The sequence below is a fragment of the Orussus abietinus genome, unplaced genomic scaffold, assembly GCF_000612105.2.
Source record: "Orussus abietinus isolate OABI.00-Male unplaced genomic scaffold, Oabi_2.0 scaffold593, whole genome shotgun sequence".
NCBI classification, from domain to species: domain Eukaryota; kingdom Metazoa; phylum Arthropoda; class Insecta; order Hymenoptera; family Orussidae; genus Orussus; species Orussus abietinus.
Window position 1 is genome coordinate 30059 of NW_019394735.1, and position 15015 is coordinate 45073.

The 15015-nt window shown below is 39.4% G+C and overlaps 2 protein-coding genes across 5 annotated transcripts; both read left to right on the forward strand.

Annotated features, from left to right (window-relative positions):
• Positions 1 to 2512: 2512 nt before the first annotated feature.
• LOC105702262 (neprilysin-1) lies at positions 2513 to 7264 on the forward strand. Its single transcript, XM_012429688.1, has 18 exons — positions 2513 to 2602; positions 2699 to 2802; positions 2933 to 3094; positions 3161 to 3244; positions 3661 to 3872; positions 4037 to 4225; positions 4364 to 4468; positions 4551 to 4692; positions 4767 to 4884; positions 4966 to 5056; positions 5188 to 5364; positions 5448 to 5560; positions 5764 to 5822; positions 5931 to 5982; positions 6147 to 6214; positions 6305 to 6447; positions 6565 to 6732; positions 6916 to 7264. Exons 1-18 carry the CDS (start codon positions 2535 to 2537, stop codon positions 7096 to 7098), a joined length of 2238 nt encoding a protein of 745 aa, XP_012285111.1. The 5' UTR covers positions 2513 to 2534; the 3' UTR covers positions 7099 to 7264.
• Positions 7265 to 7466: 202 nt separating this feature from the next.
• Positions 7467 to 12001, forward strand: LOC105702263 (membrane metallo-endopeptidase-like 1). 4 transcript variants are annotated; one of them, XM_012429689.1, is made up of 18 exons: positions 7467 to 7590; positions 7786 to 7931; positions 8028 to 8189; positions 8300 to 8383; positions 8657 to 8865; positions 8993 to 9184; positions 9248 to 9358; positions 9444 to 9591; positions 9668 to 9785; positions 9865 to 9955; positions 10021 to 10197; positions 10299 to 10411; positions 10754 to 10812; positions 10884 to 10935; positions 11009 to 11076; positions 11150 to 11292; positions 11379 to 11534; positions 11686 to 12001. In XM_012429689.1, the coding sequence occupies exons 1-18, from the start codon at positions 7526 to 7528 to the stop codon at positions 11866 to 11868; spliced, it is 2277 nt and encodes a 758-aa protein (XP_012285112.1). In that variant the 5' UTR covers positions 7467 to 7525; the 3' UTR covers positions 11869 to 12001. The 4 variants fall into 4 exon arrangements, with proteins under 4 accessions (XP_012285112.1, XP_012285114.1, XP_012285113.1 ...); XM_012429691.1 differs by having other exon boundaries at positions 7504 to 7590; positions 7884 to 7931; XM_012429690.2 differs by having other exon boundaries at positions 7540 to 7609.
• Positions 12002 to 15015: the final 3014 nt, after the last annotated feature.

Sequence of the window (15015 nt, forward strand, 5' to 3'; positions counted from 1 at the left end):
TGGAAGTGTTTAACAATTTTTTACGTACTTATTAAGAATGAGTAGTATATTAAATCCTCATTAAATTTTGGGCTTAGGTGTGGGGGGATGGTGTGTGTGCCCTGTTTGTTGTGTTTCGTCCCGGGTCTGCCTGTGTGTGGACTCGTCAGTAAGGCTATCAGGCAGACCCTGCCTTAGACACCGAAAAATCTCTCCTGAGCGGGATTTGAACCCGAGAGACTACATGGTATGAGCGGTGAGTGTAACCGCTGGGCTATCGAAGGCCCGTGTCGAAGGAAGAACTTCTAATATATATATGCTATGACCGCCACAAAATAAATTTCGCATTACTGTACTGTAACTTTTCTCGCGTACCGGCCCTTTCCCCCTTGTTCGGTCGCGTCGTATCGCGCAATCGGGCGGTCGCGAGGAAGTTATAAGATTTGCCTTTTGGCAATTTCCTGGATTTCCTCTTGGCAGTCTCAGATTGGCTAGGGCTTTCAACGGCGCAGAGCCTCAGCATCTAAGCACTTTTCATCAGTGAAAGCCGTATGGTAGGGAATCCAGGAATTTTATATGTTTTATCTGAGGAAGGTTCGGTCGTGGACTCGAAATTATAAGGGTCTCCGTGTGTCTTTCTGTCGCGTCAGGTATGGTGTTTAATTAAATTTCCCTGATTTTGGAAATCTTGAGTCTATTCGAGATTATGTGTGGACGGGCTCCACGGTTACACCTTGTGCAATGTGTTCCCGTGACCCTTTAACAAAGGGGGAACGGCGCCATGCCGTCACGCCCTCGGTGTGTAAGTGTGAAAGAACCTTGTATTGAGAGTCTGGATCGTCCCGTACCTCTAGTCACCCGGGGAACGTCGCGATGACGTCACGCCGGGGGCTTAGATGGGGGGTACGAGGCCGTCTCCTGTATCCGAGGTTCCTAGTTTTCTCCGTCAGGCACGGAATTGCCCGTGCGACCAAACACCCGGGGAACGTCGCGATGACGTCACGCCGGGGGGCAGGTGCACGGCTTCAAGACCGTTCTTGAGCCTGAGGAGCAGGATGCGCGTCGTCTCGAGCGGCCAGACACTCGGGGAACGTCGCGATGACGTCACGCCGAGGGGCAGGTACAAGAGTCCGACGTCGTCGTCCTGGTTGTTGTTCTTCCGTCGTCAGGCCTCGTCTCAGGCGGCTATACACTCGGGGAACGTCGCGATGACGTCACGCCGAGGGGGCAGACGCGAGAGCACGAGACCGGGCGCGGAGCGCCTCGCTGCCGAGTGGAAGGGGAAGCAACTCTATGCCGTCACACCTCGCACGGCACGCGAGTTGGCTCGCCGAATTTTCTAAGATTATTGACGGTGATTCCCGGAAGGGGAATCCGTCTAAATGGCCACCGTTCGTAGGTGGTCCAAGGTATCCCTGCCGGGCGCTTTGCCGGACTTCCTTGGGTGCTTGGACTCACCTGCCTACTTAGGGCACTGGATTCTATGTGCTCGTGAGGAGCGGCCCTGTCGCCTTGTCTCCTCGAGCCTTTTAATCTTCCACTTGCCAGGGGATGCCTGGCAAGGGTATCGCGAATATAGGGTAATTCCTGGAGGAGCAGCGCAATGCTACCACGTCCATAGGCTCTTTCGATCGGAATAGAACGATCAGAAAGGACCTCGATTAGAGAAAATCCACGCCTTTTATACCCGCGGAATACATGGGATCTATTACTGTATCGTCGGGTTCCCACTCTGGCCCGCGTTCTTTGACGTGCTATTGGACACGATGGTTACCCTCTAGACGATTTGTAATTTCTCGCCCTTTGATTCGCCGGGGTCAAGGCCGTGATCATTTCCTCCAATCGGGGTGACTCATATCAACGTTATATTAATTTGATCGCGATGTATTAATTCGCGACCTCGTGACCCTGCCCGTGTTGTGTGCGCGCGAGGCTCTCTCTCGACGCGCCGAGCAAGCGGTTGTTTTTATATCCTGACTCCCGTCGCGGGGACAAGATTCGATTTGTCTTACATAGGTGTCGCGTCGCGTACCTCCGACACGTCACAGTACAAATTGCTGTTACAATTGAGTTTAAAATAGTACAGCTATCCATTTTTAATAAGCTTTCCATAGCTCTCGCTCAAGAAAGCGTGTTATTAATCTGATTTCTTTGTTGCTCGTATTTATTTGATGATGAACTACCTCAATATTGAATAACTACATAATTTCAGATTTTTAAATTCCTAATACTCTGCGTGAATTTTAACAAGCAACAAGGCGGTAGTCTCTAATGATGTGCAAAAAGCGCACTGATTATGTTGCATCTTTCATGGAAAATATTTGTATACATAGGAAATGCATACGAATGCATACAATACTATGCATGCTGGATTGCAGCTTGATTTAGTTTCGATATTTGCAGCAGATTATAACAGGTTAACGATATCGTGACGCGACTAATCAGAGACGTGTGCCACTCGAAGCACGTAGGCAATAAAAATAAAAATGACTAGTTTATATATACATTGGAAACATTTGTCTTGTACCGTGCACTCAATTTATGTACACTTAATCATGTTTCCGTTAAAAAACTGCTTGCGCTTAAATAGGAAAGTATCTTCTGCCGGATGTCTTTTGCTATCGTATGTAATTCCTTGATATAATTTAATAAACATCATTACTTATATACAGACTACCAAAACATACCTATAATTACACGGTTCGGTTTCATTTTGCAGAGTTTTCCTCCAATTTTTAATAGTGACATGTTTCGTTGAAGCGGGCCCAGTACTAAGTCGTCCTGGATATGACATCTGTTATTCCGAGGCCTGCAATATATCAGGTATTTCATAAGAAAAATAAAAAGTTATTGACTTTCCTGAACTTATTGGAGATGATTTTTTTTTATTTATTTGTATGAATAATTTACTTGTGTCACAATTTATTAATATCACGATTCTTTGACCATTCAGCTGGGGAGTACCTGAGGAACATGAACCCTAACGTGCCTCCCTGCACCGATTTTTACGAGTTTGCTTGCGGAAATTACAAAAATTACCACCAAGTGGACCCCGTATTTGGCGAGATTAGCTACATGATGGAAATGGAGAAATCTAAGAACAGAGCATTAGACGGTAATATCTCCATTTTCGTAAGTTCTTTCACACATTTTTCAAAACCATTTTCTTTTGATATTGCAGCAATCCTATCTCGACCAATTGCCTCTGGAGATATCGAAGCTCTAAGAAAGGCAAAACAATTCCATCAATCGTGCATCGATGAAGGTAAGCCTTATGGCAAATATGTTGTTGATACGAATAATTTGTATTAACTGTCGATCACTAAATAGCAGAACGTATCAAAACTGGTATCAGGAGGTCATAACTACTTGTTTTTGCAAGCTTTTGGATTTAAAGACGGGGACAGACGCGAAAGGACCGCAGTGGAGAAAAAACGGAATCGCAAAAGAATGTTATTCATTTAATTAGTTGACTCTGTTACAAATCAATTTATCTCATAATTGGACTGACTCAAAGTCTTTTTCGACCATCAACGTGTTGCGACACGTTGAATGTTGCGATCCTCCACCCATAACACTTTGTCCCACCCACCGGTGTTCATTAAATTTAAAGTCGTGAGTTCTTACATTTATTTTTAATTTCGTTATTTGATGTAACAGAAGAAATGTTATTTCTTTTAGGTGCACTCGAAAACATAGGATTATCCGAATTAAAGTCTACATTATCCGAACGAGGAGGTTGGCCCGCAGTGACCGGATCTTCAAGATCAAGTATAAATGTTCTCTCTTGGCAACAAATTGACGAGGTCTATCTGACACTCGTTGGCGAATCGGCCTTTTTTAAGTTTAGTGTCGAAATTGACAAGGAAGATAAAAGCAAATACAGCTTTGTGGTATGTAATGACATTTCCGTCCCAATAATATTTAAATCTAGTTAATTGCATTGTAACTAAATAACTTGCACGTAATATGATTCTTCTATACATATGGATTATGCATTGAAAATTACTTGGTTGTATAAAATTAATGTTTAGAAGGAAAATTCTTCTGTTCATAGCTGAAACCTCCTCTGTTTGCCGTACCGGATTATATGCTGATTTATCCTGCAACGTATAGCGATGAACTAGACAGATACAGTGAATTTATTATTGACGTCATTACGAAACTTTTAGAGAAACCTACCTCAGCAGAGAGGATAAAAAAAGACGCGGAAAATATAGTGGCATTCGAAGTTAAATTATCGAAAGTGAGTACAAGTTTAGCGCAAAATTGAATAAGATTTCTCATTTTCATGCATGTATTCACTTTTAGCACCCAAAAAGTGGTTATTTTCAACGCGATAATCAGGTCTTTTAACATAGGAATATTTTGTAATCGATTGCAGATTAAACGAAAGAGGGACTCTCATTATGCAGAATTTACGCGTCTTGTACCATCCATGTTCCAAATGCTTTACGAGGAAGAATCCCCTAGATCTGATAGATCAACAGTGAGAATATAGCATTTCTCAAAGCATAAAAAATCTTTAAAAAATTATTATATGCTTTTCTTAACATAGTTTTATTGTACAGATAAACTGGATAAACATGTTACGTAAACTTCACGGAATTACAAACGTGCCCTTTACTACTGGAAGAGGGATATTGGTAAATGATCAAGATTACTTTATGGAATTAGGAAAAGTGCTGGACCAAACACCGGCCGATGTTTTGGGTGAAGCATTATATTTATTAATTGCATTTTATGGGAGAAAGGTTCTTTAAATGATAATTTATGTCTATTTACAGTAAATTACGTTCACTGGAAATTCGTATATCACACAATGTCATTCACAAATTATGACATGAGGTCGCTTCTTCGTAACTTTCGGGCGGAACTGCTACTAAATTGGCCTGAAGAATCGAGGTATGTCCTAGAATGTTTTAATTAATATATATATTGTTACTGAATAGAAATATTTTAAAGTTGATGGAAATTCCACTTTAGGGCCTTGGAGTGTCTCAATTTAAATCCAGCGTATGATGCGGCGGTGTTTCAATATTTGCAAACGGTTGACATAATAAAGCCGAACGAAGAAGTAAGCATTCATCGTCACTTTAAAGAATGAAGAAAATTGTTGGAATGTTCGAAAATGTACCAGAACTAATTGTTACTACACGTAATTCCGTGATCGCAATTTAGTTTAGTCACATGATATATACTTCACAGGCGCGAAAGATTATTGCATATCATAAGACACAAGTGTATAAACAAATTAATGCAGCGAGTTGGCTGGACCGAATTACAAAGGCAGCAATGATAAAAAAACTCGAAAGAATGGAAGTATTTATTGGACATCCTGAGTGGCTTCAAAATCCATCTGCTGTTAATGAACATTTTCGTAGGGTATGAATCAAACTACTTCCCTGAACCTGTATTTGTAAAATTTAGTTATTTTTCGTAGTTACAACGTTTGTTTTATGAAACAGTTTACAACAGGGACGAGTTTCTTTAAAAATTACCAAAGCACGAAGAAGTTTCTTGTGGAAAAATCCCTACAACTTTTACAGAAGTCAGTAAATAAACGATCAGAGGAATTCATGTAAGACATTTTTTAATCATTATGACTTTTCATTTTAGACTTCATGTGTTCACAGACTAAGAAATGAGAAAAAACATGAGATTGGTATGAAAAATCGAATGTTTCTTGAACATCGGCGTTATTTAATACAAAAATTTACGGAAACAAAATTATGATATATTATAAAACACAATTAGGTAAATTCATTCTTTTTTCTATTGCAGATGGTCTAGCGGTGCCACCATGGTAAACGCACTCTACAAGCCATTTGCAAACGCATTAGGTGAGCTTTGTATTTCTACACAAAAAATGATATCTTTATCGAATGCACTAACAATGTCTCATGATTCACAACATTCGATTGGTTAATTAATATCCTACTGGATTTCAGTTGCCCCTGCTGGAGTAATGCAGGCTCCCAACTTCATGGAGAATGTACCAAAGTAAGTGGATTAATTGTAAACCCATACTATTTGTGCGCTATTTGTATTACATTTGCTCCAATAAGGATGCACTTATACTATTTCCTATTTGTAAATGGCTATATATAATATTGACTGCACTTATCGTTTACAAATCAGAAGAAACTTTTTTCGTACTACTCTAGAATTTTGAATTTTGCTGGCATTGGTTTTATATTGGCTCATGAGTTATCCCACGCCTTCGATAAAAATGGTAAGTCACTACCTTAAATTGGACTGAGACAATAAATCTTGAAAAACTTGTGAAAGTAACACACATTCACATGCATACAATTTTATTTAGGATTTCAACATGATTTCGAGGGTTCACCTTTGGTGTTGCCAGAACGAACGAATCAAGCCCTTAATAATCGAGCACAGTGCTTTATTAATCAATTCAATGGTTACCAATACAAAGAATTGGAAGTGTTCGGCGAAATCAAGTTTGTAAGATATTCTTTTACATCCTTGGGCGTCTTTTTCATTTTATAGTAAACAAGGTTCCATTGTTGTAACATAGCGTTTCGATATTTGAGGACTCCTAATTTCTAATAACCTTTGCAGGCTAATGGTCAAGAGACTTTGAATGAAAATATAGCTGATACGTCTGGTATGCATACTGCTTACGGTACTTTTCGGCTACGTGCCAAGGATAAGTTTAGACATTACCAAAGATTACCTGGTTTAGACAATTTCACCGACAAGCAGCTGTTCTTCTTAGCCTTTGCTAATGTAAGTAATCACGGTACATTTTTTTTTTTTTTTTTAATAATGGTTGACACATTGAAATCCTGGCAAACTAGTGGCACGTTAGAATCCCTATTTTCTGAACAAATTTGTAATACATTGGTTATGATTATTTTTTCAAAACTTCTAACCAATCTTGTATTTAATCGAAATAATATCGATTGACAGATTTGGTGTGAATATTTGACGCCAGAGAAACTTCGGTTCACATTGACTCTTGCAGAATCACATAGTTCTTCAAGACACAGAGTAAACGGAGTTTTATCCAACATGAAAGAGTTTGCTAAAGCTTTCGAATGTCCACCGAATAGCCCTATGAATCCAAATCAAAGGTGCAACGTATGGACATGAACACGTTAAACAAAAAGTAACAATTATTGTGATCTGCAACAATAAAGTTTTACAATTATTCACAAATAAAGTTTTCTCTAGCATTTAACGAAACGATTACATTTCTAAGTTTATGTGGCATGTCTATTGAATTCAATATTAAAGGCTAAAAATATTTACTCCCGAGCACCACGTCAAATAGTAATTTTCCAATAATCAGTTTCCCACGTATCGTGTAATGAAAATCATGCCATTTATCACATACGTGACATAGAGTAGATGTGAGGTCACGTAATTGCGCATCGTGAGGAAAACGCACGGAGAAATTGCACTTGTTATCTCATTTTGATAACGTAAAACTGAAGAACTCTAATATATAAATTACATGCATGCGGATGCACCGGCTTGCTGTATGTTAACTTCCGGCAGGGTACAAATGTAAATAAAAATGTATTTGACAATCAGCAATACATCAAGAGGTAACAGAAGAGTAGGTGCTACAGGTTTTAATTTGTAAGTGATATAATCGCAGGTTTGTACATAATCAATTAAAATTAAATGACAAGTCTGTCGAAAATACTAAGAGAAATATATTAGCTGGCGTCACAAATTTGATTTGTATTATGTTATCTACCGAAGACCTGCTTTCCCTCCATGGAAGAATAGGGAATATTTCGGAAATATAATTTTTCTCTACATCTTTTATAGACACTGCTTAGTTCTTTGTTTGCTAGTCAATCTAGTGCCAGTAAAGGCAGGATCAACGTTAACAAAAATGTTAGGTACTACTGGATCTCCTCAAACAGGTAGCAGCAATTTTGAGACGTGTCTTACCGACGACTGCAGAATTACAGGTAGGAATTATCCATAAAAAGAAAAAATAAAGACTTCTAAATTAAGTAACTCGGTTGAAAAAGATAAAATAAAGGATTTATTTATGCACCTTACAGCGGCGGAAATTTTAAGAAATATGGATTCTAATGTAGCACCTTGTACCAATTTTTATGAGTTCGCCTGTGGTAATTACAAGACTCGTATCGACTTGAGTACAGTGGACGATCATTACAACCGCTTCAAAGAGATTGAAATAACTGTCAGTCATCGATTACGAGGTTTCCTTTTTTTACTTTACTTCTATTCTTGTACGAAGAGTTTGAAATATAAGTACTCTATACAATACTAGAAGCAAGTATCAGAAAGAAATTATTTATTCGTGTTTTAGACATCATTTACGAGCCAATTACTGCGAGGGACGCTGAGGCCGTGAAAAAAGTGAAGAAAGCCTTCCATGTTTGTATGGATGAAGGTATTAACGTTTTGCACATCTTCATCTTTAGCTAATCAAGTTGTTGATACAAATGGAATATTAATTTGCAAAAAGTTAAAGTATTTGTACTTATCTGTGAGAAAAATCACATATCGTGTGCAGATACTCTTCAGCACTGTAAGAAAATTGTCATCGGTCTTAGTTTCGTTGTTAATATATTAAGACATTCTTACAGAAAGAAATATTGATACAACATGCTAATTTTACTGCATACAGTTTTGTGGGTAGATTGTAATAGAATTGTTTTTCTAGAGCGTATTGACCAGATGGGAATGGCGGAAATAAAATCTATTCTAGCAAAGAAAGGAGGTTGGCCGATAGTAACGTCTTCTCGTAAAGAAGGGACTGCAGTTCCTTGGTATGAGCTTGATAAGTGGTATATTAGCATCATGGGTGAATCCGCATTTTTCCGATTTAATATCGAGCCCGACAGTATCGATCCCACTAAACACGCCTTCGTGGTAAGTAAATGAGAAAAATGAGTCAAACGGTAACAATAGAAATTTACAATAAATTTAAAGATACGAGGATTTAATTTGAGATGCTGAGTTCTAACTTCAACATTTTTTAATTTTATTTCGATGTCAGTTAATGCCCAGTTTGTCTACTCTACCGACAAACGTACTGCAGAAGTCATCGCATCATCAAGGCAAAATGGATACCTACCGGAAATTTATCGTCGACGTCGCTGAACAATTTTTGGAGGAAACAAGCATTTGGGATGCGAATAAGGTGCAAGATGTGAAAGATATCATGGATTTGGAAATCGCTCTAGCAAGGGTTGGTACAGGTGACTTTAGTGGTACATTTTCTCACGGAGTTTTTCATGAATTATTTTCACAGATTAAACATGTCGAACGATTAGGCAGTCGCATGATACCACCGGAGAAAAAGAGATTCATAATGTCTGAATTTGTCCGAAGTCAAAAGATGCGACAACGATCGAAACCGCAGGTGAAATTAAATTTTATTCCAAAAGTGTATTTAAAAAATATTTAATATCTTATCTGATAGACATGTATTTCTCTTTTTATTTTAGGCTAAGATAGATTGGAAGAGTATCCTTCAAAGCTTCTTAGCAAACAGTGATCTTATGTACGATCCTGCGTGGAAGATGATAGTATACGATTTGCCCTATTTTCAACAGTTGGAGAAGGTGTTATCGGAGGTACCGGCTAAAGTCATAGGTAGTATATCAATAAAAAAATAGTTTAAATCGGAATTTGACAATTCATTAAACCGACTGTATTAATTCTCTCATAGTTAATTACATCCATTGGCAGTTCATTCGTCGTTTACTGGGAAGTATAAATAGTGCTTTGGAATTTCTGGACTATCAATTGCGGAGTGGGACGTTAAAGAAAAAACCCAATTCAGAGCGGTAGATTTCCGAAATCGAATTTTATATTAGAATGTCCTTTAACGATACTCCGACTAAAACTAAGGTTATTTTGTTATAGATGGATGGAATGTTTGAACAGTAGTCCAGCTCAACTTGCAATTATTCATCGATATTTGGAAAAACACGTTCCATTAAAATCCGAAAGAATGGTACGTTTTTCTTTTCTCCAACCAAATAATTTCTTCTGACTTGTTCTTTTTTCGTACCGTGATAGATTAAAGAAATGATCAAAGATGTAAAAAAAGAATTGGAACACCAGATTGGCGGAGCTTCTTGGTTAGATAGAAAAGGAAAGGATGCGTCACAATTGAAGATCACACATTTAAACGAATTTATTGGACCTCCTTTGTGGTTACGAAATGCCACATTAATTAATGAATATTATGGAACGGTACGAAGTCATCTTATGTACACTCGTAATTATTTTCTTCCTTACTTGCAATCTAATATCTAATAAATGAAAATTAAGCGTTGCGCCATTTGTTGAGATAGCTCAGTATTGGAGACAGCCATTTCAGAAACATTCTCAACCAAAGGATGTATGACGTGCGAAATACATTAAACCTGTTGGCAGTGCCAGTAAATCGACTTGCAGATTCAGTCATGTAAGAGAAATATTAATTGGAATTTGTTATATTACTAAATAGCTAGGTAAAATAAACGAGCAATAATTTTTGGGCAAGAAAATGTTTTAGATTATAATCGAGATGTCATCATCTTTTCATTTTGTTTTCTTTGTATTCCATTTTTACCATTCCATTCCATGAATCGTCATCCAAAGTAAACGTTTACATATACAAATTCACATATTTCCTAAACAGTACCTGTATCTTGCACGCTCATGAAAGTCTCAACATGAAATCGCTCAGAAACATGGATCAGAGAGGTTCTAATTAGATCCTATTTTTATTAGATACTTTGTCAGGTCATATACTTTAACTTTTTAGATGGCCCTATGGAATCGCAAAAGTGAATGCGTACTACAATCGCCGGCTCAACGCTCTGAGTGAGTTCTTGTTTTTGTTTATTTTTTAAACTCTGTCTATATTACAGTTATCACCTCTTTTGACTTTTCAGTCATACCGTTAGGAGTGATGCAGCCACCATTTTTCATGAACGATACTCCCGAGTAAGTAACAATGTTGCCCTAATTCTGAACCGTATGCAAAAATCTAGTCAGTTAATAAATTTTCTTTCTTAAGAAATGTTCAGTTCGGTGCTCTTGGTACTGCGATAGGACACGAATTGACGCATGGTTTTGACGAAACAGGTGAGTCCTATTTTTTCAAAAATAAAATTTTCAGGTAAATTGAAATTCACGGGAAAAAATCGATAATTTTAAGGCCGTCGGTACGCTCATGATGGGTCACGCATGATGTGGTCCAGCAAATCGGCCGAGGCATTCAGAAAACGAGCACAATGTTGGATCGATCAATTCAACGAGTATACATATAAAGAATTGGAAGAGTTCGGTCGAACCGTTCACGTTAGTTCTTTCATTTACTCTGCCATTAATATAGAATACCTCGCCGTAATTTTGACTGCATATTTTATATGGTTAAACTTTTCCAGTGTGACGGTGCAGCAACCGAATCGGAAAACATGGCAGATTCGGTTGGAATGCAATTAGCTTATGCAGCCTTCAAAGCCCGAAAAAAAGACTATCAGAAATTACCTGGTCTGAGCACTTACACCGACGATCAATTATTCTTCTTGTCGTACGCCAATGTAAGACATGTAGAATTAACATCAACAAATATTGCCGCGTCTTTTGGGTTATTTCTTACTTTGCTTCTATAGGAAGCTATTTATCTAGATTTTCTCTGGGTCTCTGTATATAAAATATACATTTGAACATTTATACCCTATTGTTTTACAGATGTGGTGTGAGTATAGAGATTTGGACAGCTTGATGTACTTCTCGGAGATATCGAAAGAACACAGTATCGGGGAACACCGAGTCATCGGTGCGGTGTCGAATATGAAATCGTTTAGTGACGCATTTCAATGCTCTAAGGACAGTCCTATGAATCGGAAACGGAGGTGCAGCTTATGGAAGTGAATACATTAAACTCAATGAATCAGAAATCGAAAAATGCAATAAAACATTCGTATACTAGTGCTGTGTAACATTCTGACGAATTTCATTAATACAAAACGAGGTAATAAAATTGCGTCTTCAGAGAAATTGTAAATTCGCGTTGTATGTACGTCAATCCGTAATTGCCAAAAAAACAAGCACCGTGTACGGCAATCTTTAATGCCGAGCCTCGAATTTATCTGTTCATGTCATACACATACTACTGGTCTCAGCTACTGTTAGGTCGGGGATCGTTTACTCGGGAGCGGTGATGGCGATTACCCGAGGGTGTCGATCGGACCTGGCCTCGTGGGTATGTTTTTAGGGATTCGCTTCCAGATGGTTGAAACCAGCCAAAGACCTCGTCGAGTAAAGTAACGAAGATACTTTATTTTCAATTGCCTCTTGGCTTACAGGAACGACTCGTAGACTAGGTCGACTCAGGGGGACTAGCGTTCGCCGAGAGTCACAGGTGTCTCGCACGCAGGTTACAGAATCGAGACGGTTCAAACTTAGATAGATCAGAGAGCGAGCCCTTCGGAGCGGGCCTTTTTATACTGACCTAGGATGTTCTTAGGCGCGGAGGAGGATGCTTATTGGTGGGTTTTTAAGATTGAGGAGGGAAATGTCTCATGTGATTGGCTTGGGGACAGGTCGAAGGGGAAACAGTTGGAAAGTGTCTTTTCCAGAGATTCTGGATGTTTGACGTTTCCCAGGGCGGTTATCTAGTTTGGGGTGCGGAAGTACTCGGATAAACAGAGGGTAGATAGGAACGAGGGAGAGCATGTCTCCAAGAGCGCTTTGGAGCACGAACGCGTTGCTTAATCTCTTTCTTAATGTTACTTAAAATAAAACGTTAGGTAGGGACCTAACACTACCTGATTTTAAAATTTTTTCCACCTACTACTTTTAACTTTTTTAATTCTATTTTTTATTGTGAAAAACAGCCATTTATCGAAAATCGCTTCCGCGCATTTTATGATTCCGATTAGTTTAGAAATATATTTAAAATATAAGCCAAATCATTGCAAATTGAAGAGGTGGTGATGTCGTTGAAGGCTTCTAGACAGGGGTCCTTAAAAGCTCTGACAATATACATACAAAAAAACCTGTTCAATATGTCGCTTTCAAATTTTCGTGGACAATTATAAATTCCAATACTCGGCATACATTTTTACAGGAAACGAAGCGACGAATTCTAATGATGTACACCTGTAGAGATGAATGTCTTTCTTATGGATTTTCTGCTACCAGTATTGTAACTGATTTCACCATATGTATTGCAAACACGACTGAACTGTGTCACTCGCTTCTCGCTCTTTATATACGAGAGGTGTCTCAAAAGTAAGTTCCACTATTTTTTTTAAACCCGTTTGGTTGGCGGGAAACGTTTGAAATTTGGAGGGAATATTTATCTGTGTGTAGTGCAAGCTCTGTAAAATCCCATCGCTAGGTCAGTCATGCCCCAGTCGCCATGGAGACTCCACTCGCTCCTACCGCCGATTGTGAAGTTCGTGGTGTTATTCGTTTTTCAACCAGAAAAAAAAATGCAACTGAAATTCATCGCGAGTTGTGTAGCGTGTACAGTGAAGATGTTATATCAAGGTCAATGGTTACTTGTTGGCGTCAATTATTCATTGATGGGAGAAAAACATTGCACGATGAACGACGAAGCGACCGGCCCTCGACTTCACGCACACCAAGTGTTGCCGAGCATGTTCGAAGGATCTTGGATTCCGATTGGCGCCTTACGCTTGATGAAATTCTTTATCAACTGCCTCCTAATATTGAGTTCTAAGGTGCCAAGCAGACAGAGAGAGGAAGAGAAGGTTCCGGTTAAAAAACGAATAACACCACGAACTTCGCAATCGGTGGTAAGAGCGAATGAAGTCTCCATGGCGACTGGGGCGTGACTGACCTAGCGATGAATGCACGCGCATAGGGATTTTACAGGGTTTTCACTACACACAGACAAATATTCCCTCCAATTTTTAAACGTGTTCCGCCAACCAAACGGGTTTAAAAAAATAGTGGAACTTACTTTTGAAACACCCCTCGCACTATGATATTGAAGGAAACTTATTCTACTTGGTGCGCACGCATGCAACACCGATTGGTGAAATAGTCTAGGGGAAGGGGGGCAACCAACCGCCAGGCGGAGCGACATCGGCTTATCCCTTCATGTCCCCGTTAGAACTCAGGTACACGACTCATTTAGGCATGCAAACGATCCATCTCGCGTCTGAAGAAAACGGAGGCTCGATATGCACGGGCTCAGCCCATATAGAAATTTACCATCTGCGGAATATTGGCCCAACCGTGAAAATCGTTGGCCCAATCTTGGCTACCAAGCGTGGCCCATTGTGGAAATGATAACATCAGCGGAGCCTGGACCGATCTACTTTGCCTTCATCGGGCTAATATTTCCTAACGGAGGAAATACAATAGCCACGATGTTCGTCTAATGCTTGAACCAAGATCGGCAGCCACTCTTGGGCCAATGTTACGATCCAAAGTTGGGCTTCTGTGGAAATGATAACATCAGCGGAGCCTCGGCCAATTTAATTTGCCTTTTTTGGGCCAATATTTCTTAAAGGTAAAAATATCCTAGGCAGGATGATATCCCAAAACTCGGGCCAATGCTGAACCAATGCTGAGTCGGGATTGAGCCAATATTAGTTATTTATGCATAAAATAATTAATTTTGTCACAACGATTGTTATATATTTGAGTGATTATTTTCACACGGTCTTATTTTAACTGGTGATACATCATTCACTTGTTCCCAATGTGTGGATATGTGTGAGCGTTATGCGGTATGCGTGGAGAAGAGAATTCTCTACTAGACCTTCCCCTCTCCTTCTTCCGCTTGGTTGTGGGGTGTGGTAGTGAGCATACTTGGTGTAAAGTTGAACATCGGTATTTGAAACAACAAATCAGTATGACAGTGAGAGGACTTATATACAAACTGACTACTAACCACACCACTTGCGAGACCGAAGCCACGAGTGCCATCCACCGATCCCGTTGGAACTAAGGTGATGTGAAAGGCGATAAGCAACTCCGAATCCGGCCCCTGGGTCTGGGATGGTGTCGATAAAAAAGGGGCCCTAATAAATGCAGCGCCGT

Excerpts from the sequence above, each read along its gene's own strand:
- LOC105702262 (XM_012429688.1), top strand. The coding sequence starts at position 2,535 with ATGTTTCCGTTAAAAAACTGCTTGCGCTTAAATAGGAAAGTATCTTCT. Across the intron at positions 2,803-2,932 it reads CGAGGCCTGCAATATATCAG|CTGGGGAGTACCTGAGGAAC; the intron begins GTATTTCATAAG and ends TTGACCATTCAG. Across the intron at positions 3,873-4,036 it reads AAAGCAAATACAGCTTTGTG|CTGAAACCTCCTCTGTTTGC; the intron begins GTATGTAATGAC and ends TTCTGTTCATAG.
- LOC105702263 (XM_012429689.1), top strand. The coding sequence starts at position 7,526 with ATGTATTTGACAATCAGCAATACATCAAGAGGTAACAGAAGAGTAGGT. Across the intron at positions 9,185-9,247 it reads TGGAAATCGCTCTAGCAAGG|ATTAAACATGTCGAACGATT; the intron begins GTTGGTACAGGT and ends TTATTTTCACAG. Across the intron at positions 10,412-10,753 it reads CGACTTGCAGATTCAGTCAT|ATGGCCCTATGGAATCGCAA; the intron begins GTAAGAGAAATA and ends TTAACTTTTTAG.